At 61.7% G+C, this 7,353-nt stretch overlaps 1 protein-coding gene across 1 annotated transcript; it reads left to right on the plus strand.

The window, feature by feature from the left end:
- The first annotated feature begins 213 nt into the window (after positions 1-213).
- Positions 214-693, plus strand: LOC105266011 (proline-rich protein 2). Its single transcript, XM_011303888.1, has one exon. The coding sequence runs from the start codon at positions 214-216 to the stop codon at positions 691-693; it is 480 nt and encodes a 159-aa protein (XP_011302190.1).
- Positions 694-7,353: the final 6,660 nt, after the last annotated feature.

Consider the following 7,353-nt stretch of genomic DNA (forward strand, 5'->3'; position numbering starts at 1 on the left):
GGCCAGAGTCAGCCCTCAGGAAAACCCCAGGGGAATCACCACCGGGGGCAGTTGACCCAAGTCGCGTAGTCAGCCCCCCGGAAGTGAGAGAGGTATCGCGAGATCGACGAACCACCTGTGGAGGAAGAGACCTGAGTTAGCCAAGGGGAAACCCTCGGTCAACCTGAGTCGCCCCAGGGCGTATCGAGTCGCTTAACGACAGCGCGGGGAATCATGGCCGAAGGGCCAGACCCGGCAGGGGACGACCAGCGCCGCGGGCGAGGGCGCCCAAGGAAGGACGCAAATCTACCCGACCTCAGGGTCGAAGAGCCGACCCCCTCGGACACCTCGGATGCCCACTCGGGGAGGTCAGTCAGGGCCTCTCGCCGAACGGATGAGCGCGGGAGAGACGCTCCACCAGCCTTTGAGGATCTCCCAGAGCAATACCAGGGACTACCACCACCACTGCTCCGGGATCCACCACCGGTCCGACCGGACACGCGGCAACTTTTCCAGGAGCCTCCCCCTCCCTTCCCAGAACAGCCACGGCCCGGGCGAGCGCCACCCAGCCGTGAGGATCCACCACTATACCGCGGACCCCCCCGAGGCCACCCGCCAAGGGAGAGGGACCCGGACTACCGCCAACATCGGAGACCCGTGCGCCCAGATCCGAGTGAGTTCAGGGTGACCTCCGACGAGGAACTCGACGGCTAAGCCAGACCGACCAGGGAGCGGCCCCTGGCCACTGGCGCCCTACTAACGCTCATGCAGAAGTGGGATGTCACCCCCTTCACTGGCCGTCGAGGCGAGGATATCGAAAATTTTATCGGCCGAGTAGAAGAGGGATTAGCCTGTTTCACAGTGAGCGATGAAACGCTTTTGAAGGTGCTTCCCTTTTACCTGAGAGACATCGCGCTAACCTGGTGGCGGGCCCACGTAGGAGGAGTGACCACCTGGGGCCAGACAACCGCCGCCTTGAGGAAGAGGTTCGGCGACCCAGATTACCAACGCACCTTGCGCCGAGAAATCGACGGCCGAACCCAGGGCGACCAGGAGCCTGTGGGGGAGTATTTCGCCTGTATGGGAGGCCTCATGGCCCGCTTGAACCCCCCATGGACAGAGCGAGAGCAGGTGCAGACGATCCACGCCAACCTGCTGCCTGCCTACCGAGTCTGGGTGCAGGTAGACCAGCAGACGAGCCTCGAGGAGTTGGAGGATAGGACCGTCCGGCAGGAGAGTATCTACTTCTCCACGGACACGAGAAGGCCACCGCCAGCGCCCGAAGCGGCCCTGTGCCCAGGATACGCCTATCGCCCACCGAGGAATAAGGGGCGAGCCGCCCCAAAGCTCCACCTGAGGCGAATGGAGGCGTATGCAGCGCCAGCCGCCTATAAGTCGGCGGGCAACATCACCCCGGACACCGACACCGAGTCCGAGGGCGATGCGGAAGAGGAGATGGCATGGCTAGAGCAGAGGCTCAAAGCCCTGAGGTGCCAGCAAAGGAGACCGCCGTACCGAGCCCCGCGGGCACCACGAGCAGCCACTCCCCAGGAGCGAGTTACCATGCAGCCAGGCGTTGGCGGCCCAAGCCTAACGGCTCAGAGGCCAGCCCCTAGGGAAACAAGTACCGACAGAGTGCAGTGCTTCAACTGTCATCAGAGTGGACACCTGTACCGGGGATGCCCCGAACAACTGCGACAATTCTGCCGTCTATGTGGTAAGTCCGGAGTTTCGACGCGGAGGTGCCCCCACTGTCAAAGGGAGGCGCCCCACGTCCGTTTCGCTGACACACCAGCGGATAGCCAGGGGAACAATAGCTCCTGTGCAATTGCCAGGACCAAAGGAGCATTCCATGCCACAATTGTCATCGCTGGCCAACCCTTCCGCGCGCTGATTGACTCTGGAGCGTCGCAAACCTTCGTGGGCAGGAAGGTCATAGAGCACCTGGGGAAGATGGAGGTCCAACCTCAGCCAGTACCCGCGAGGAAGGTCATCCTGGCCGCCGGCCAGCAAGAGGACGTGTTAGAAATATACCGCACGCCCGCCTACCTCGACGACCGAGGGATCCAGCTAGGAGCCCTCGCTCTGGCCCCACTAACGGAGGATGTCATCCTAGGGTTGGAGACACTGGCAGCTACCGGGATGGTAATCGACTTCCAGGCCCAGACCCGATGGTATCGGGAGGATCCAGCCACGGTCTACCGTTTACCCCAGCCCGCCAGCCCCTGCGAGTGTTGCTATGTTGCGGCCTGAGGACGTTGACCAAGGAGCAGAATGCCTAGCTGGAAGGTCTGCTGAACCAGAGCTCTGGAGGCCTGGGAATCACCACGCTAACCGAGCATGCTATTGACGTCGGGGAACACGCCCCGATCAAGCAAAAACCACGACCGGTCACACCCGCCCTGAGAGAGATTATGTGGCAGGAAGTGGACCAGATGCTCAGGGACGGGGTCATCGAGCCATCGCGTAGCGAGTGGGCTAGCCCCGTGGTGATGCTCAAGAAGCCGAATGGCAAGTACCGTTTCTGTATCGATTTCCGTAAGGTTAACGAGGTTACCAAGAAGGACGCCTACCCCATCCCCAATATGACAGGGATTCTGGATGAGTTAAGACAGGCCCGGTACCTCACCACCTTGGACCTGAGCCAGGCGTACTTCCAAGTACCCTTGACCGAGGAGTCCAGGGAGGTCACAGCTTTTATCGTACCCGGGAGAGGCTTTTTCCAATTTAGGAGAATGCCCTTCGGATTAACCAATGCCCCGGCCACATTCCAACGGCTAATCGACCGCCTGATTGGTCCCGAGATGTATCCGCACGTGTTCGTGTACCTGGGTGACATCATCATAGTCACCAGGGACTTCCACGAGCATCTCCAGTGGCTGCAGAGGGTGTTAAAGAAGATCAGTGAGGCAGGATTAATAATTAACCGAGAGAAGAGCGAGTTCTGTCGCTCCCAGGTTAAATACTTGGGGTTCCTAGTCAACGAGAAGGGACACCAAGTCGACCTGGAGAAAACCTCCGCCATAGTCGACTACCCTATTCCCCAGACAATGAAGCAGCTGAGACGCTTCCTGGGGATGGCCTCCTGGTACCGGCGCTTCATACCGACGTTTGCCACTATCGCGGAGCCCCTGACCAGACTCACCAAGAAGAACCAGGCCTGGCAGTGGGGTACCGAGCAGAACGGAGCCTTCGAGTTGCTAAAAAGTTACCTAGTGTTGCCTCCAACGCTAGCGTGTCCTGACTTCACGAAGCAGTTCGTTCTCCAGACCGATGCCAGTACGGTGGGGCTGGGAGCCGTCCTAACGCAGGAGTTGGACAGGGAAGAAAGAGTCATCGCATACGCGAGTCGAGCCTTGGCCGACCCCGAGAAAAACTACACCACTACCGAGCAGGAATGCCTAGCGGTCATATGGGCCATCCGGAAATTCCGCTGCTACCTCGAAGGGTATCACTTCACGGTGATCACCGTGAAGCGATGGCTCCACCAACTCCGCAACCCGACCGGGCGGTTAGCCAGGTGGTCGTTGGAACTGATGGAGTATGACTTCCAAGTCATTCACCGCAAGGGCGCCCTGCACCACGTCCCGGACGCCCTCTCCCGCATCCCGGAAGGCCCCCACGCCGAGGAAATCCTCCAGACCATCAAGGCGGAAGACAACTGGAACCATACCCAGGACGCCTGGTACCTGCGAAGGCGACAGGAGGTCCAGCGCTGCCCCCTCCAATTCTCCGATTGGAGAGTGGACAACAACCAGCTGTATTTCCACCGGAGCAACGAGATGTACGACGGCGAAATACCGGACCTAGAGGCCTGGAAATTAGTAGTGCCCAAGGAGTATCGTTCGGGAGTCCTGGAGGAGTGCCACTGCTCCCCGCAGGCAGGCCACCCAGGCACCGACAAAACCTACCGGAGACTGGCCCAGAGCTATTACTGGCCGAAGATGTCCAGGGATGTCCGGACCTTCGTCCGTCAGTGTGACCGGTGCCAGAAGACCAAGGCCGATCAGGCCCGGCCGGCTGGGCAAATGAGCCCGAGGAGGATCCAGGGGCCGTGGTCTACGGTAGCAGCCGACATAGTGGGACCCCTCACCCGCAGCAAGGCAGGGTTCTGCTATATCATGGTAGCCCAAGACCTGTACACCAAGAGGATCGAAGTGTGTCCCCTACGACAGGCCACCGGGAAGAAGATCCGGGAGTGCCTCGAGGATGTCGTGATCAACCGGTGGGGAGCGCCACACATCCTGCTTACCGACAACGGAACGGAGTTCGCCAACAAAGAACTGAGGGCGATGGCTCAGCAGGCGGGGACGCAGCTACACACCACCCCGCCCTACCATCCTCAGGCGAACCCAGTGGAAAGGGTCAACCGAGTGCTGAAAACCATGATTCGTGCATTCCTCGGCGAAGACCACCGAGAGTGGGACGAGCACCTGTGCGAGTTCCGCTTCGCCTACAACACGGCCCACCATAGCTCCACCAACATGACTCCCGCCTTTGCCAACTTTGGGCGAGAGCCGATCCCGGCGAAATCTCGAAGAAAAGAGTTGGGGAGTTTGGAGGTGACACCTCCCCTCCCAGACGAATGGGAGGCCCGCATGAGGAGGATTGACACCATACGGGGAGTCATTACTCATGCGCTGGAGGAGGCCCACAGGGGACAAGCCCACTACTATAACCTGAGGCGAAGGGCCGTCACCTACCGAGAGGGGGACCTAGTCCTCGCACGAAGACACGCGCTCTCCAGCGCCGCCAAGAACTTCACCGCATCCTTGTGCACCCCCTACCAGGGACCGTGGGCGATTCAGAGGGAGATCTCCCCTACCGTCATGGAGCTTGTGGGCCTGCACGGCCGCCCCAGGGGCAAAGTGTCCACCCAGGACCTGAAACCCTATGTGTGGCCCGACGACCGTCCCCGTGTACCGGAGGGAGGAATACCGACCTAAATTTTATACCGTTTGTTTTAGAGCCGACATGAGTCACCCTGGCGACCTGCCCGCGGAGGACCGACAAATCAGCAGCGAGATGGAGGACCTGCTGCTGAGGGAGGATTCGGACGACGACATTGTCATCGTCGAGGACCTCTCCACCCCCAGGCCGCCCACCGACCCCGACGCCCCCGCCCGGGCCCAACGAGCCGCCGACACCAACGCGTTTTACGCGCTGGACGACCTCCTGGAAGCACGGCAAGGGTTCAGCTCGTCGTTCCCCGACGACCCCATCTGGAGGCCACTCGCCCAGTATGGCAGCCTGCTGAGGTGGATGACAGAGTACGTCCCGGGCTTCGACCTTAGCCCGTGGGAGTTCGTCGTGAAAGCGACCCACCGCCGAGGGGATCAGCACGGGCACTTCCTCGAAGACACCGACCGGGCGATCGACGCCGCCGGAACCATACGGTTCCTGGCGCCCATGCCCACCGGTCCCCTGTGGGCCCCGCTGCAGCACCACCCCACCACCATGCGCTGGTTGGCGAAACAGTTCCCCACATTCTTCCCAGACCTCATCCAGCTGATCCTGAGGGCCACCCCCGTGGGAGTACACTGCTGCCTCGCCGAGCAGCTGTGGTATCTGGAGCGAGGCACCATCGCCGGGTACCCCGGGCCCCAGAACGCACCCTGCCCACCCCCCGGGGAAATACCCAAGGACGCCGCCACCGAGACCATCTCCTTCGGGATATTGACCAGTGAGACCGGGGTGCAGTGTGACCTGGCATCGGGCGAAAACATACCGCCCGGCCCTCGGGGGCCGGCTACCGAGAGCATCACCGGGGAACAACCGGCGAGGTGTGAGAGCCTGAGGCCGCCCTCCAGTATGGAGGTGCAGCCCGACTCGGACGCCCCCATGTCGCACCTGGAGCAAGCCCCTGGCTCCCCCCGTGAGCCCGGGTGGCATCCCCCGGCGGAGAGCCACCTGGACCTCGGGGCTGAGTCGGCCAGTGGCCAACCAGGTACCGTCTCGTGGGCCGACCTGGTGGAGGCGGAAGAGGGCCCGATCTACCTCATGACAGCCAGAGCTACGGAGGGTACCGCGGAACCCGAGCCCCAGACGTCCACCCGCACGGAGGGAGCCGAACCGAGGGTCCCCCTCTCGAGTAGCCAGAAAAGGAGGCTACGGCGCCCGCGGACGATTGAGAGGATTATCGCTGGCCGACCCTCACCTGGAGTCGTCCCCCACACCCACCACGCATCCCCCGCGCCGTGCACCACCGCGGCGGCCCAGCCACGCCGCGAAGAGGCCACCACCAGCCCACCTACTCCAGCGACATCCCACCCCGGCGCCGGCGGACAGGCCGGCCACTCGAGGCTTCCTTCGACCGGGCCGCCACCACTGACGCCGGTCTGTTGGAATTGCAAGTCGCTGGATCACCGGTACGCAACGTGTCCCATCCCACTGGGGGAGTTCTGCCGACGCTGTGGCCACAGGGGAAAACGCCTCTCCAACTGCCCCACCTGCGAGGCGACCTGGAGGGCCCGGGGACAGTATGTCCCCTCCCTCGGTCTCAACGTGCCGCCGACAGAAGAGGAGGGCAACGGTCGGAGACGGGAGCGAGCCGGGAGAGGCAGACGTCCCAAGCCCGACCCGGAGGTACACCGGCAAGGCCTCCGCGAGGACCTTAATCGCCGCAGGGCCCGCCAGCGCTCTGAGGAGAGGAACCACCGGCGCTAAACAACCAGGACCGTGGTCAGCCACCCCTCCCTGGCAAGTACCGGAATACCACCGAGAAGACGGTGAAGGTCGACCCCGATGTGCGTCGCCCACCGTACCGTTCCCTGACAGGATACCGCCCAATCAACTACCGAAAAATAAAATTCGTCGTCTGGCAGCAACCCCCCGGGGCGGCCCCAAGTGATGGCCGCCCGAGGGACTGCTAGACGGCGACCCCACATCACCGGCCGAGCGACCTGGTCTCGGCCGCTCATCGACCAACCCAGGCACCCACGATGGCCCAACATCCACGCCACAGACGTCCCCGCGAGCCGAACGCGGGGAGGACACCGCCACCTAGTCCACCCGAAAAAAGGAAGGACGAGTGCTGCTCGGCATACGCCTCGTCTGGGAAGGGGAGTGTGTGATGAACGCCAAATTCATCACCCGCGCGAACAACGAGGGAATATTGAAATGTAAATAATTAAGAGAAAGAGAAAAGAGAATAATTGTAACGGCCGGCGGGAAGGTAAGGAATGAATGAAAGCGTGAATGAGAGAGAGCAGAAAAATAGAAGCGCGAATAATGACGGGAAATACCCAGCAGAAAGTACAATAGATAGCCATAGAATAAGGAGTAATTAATCCATTAGAGGCAGCGGGGAGGGAATTACCGGATGGATACCGTGGAGTGCCCAGGAGTCATCTGCCGAATACGTGCCCGGCAAGG

Source organism: Fopius arisanus, unplaced genomic scaffold, assembly GCF_000806365.1.
Source record: "Fopius arisanus strain USDA-PBARC FA_bdor unplaced genomic scaffold, ASM80636v1 scaffold00034, whole genome shotgun sequence".
Classification (NCBI taxonomy): domain Eukaryota; kingdom Metazoa; phylum Arthropoda; class Insecta; order Hymenoptera; family Braconidae; genus Fopius; species Fopius arisanus.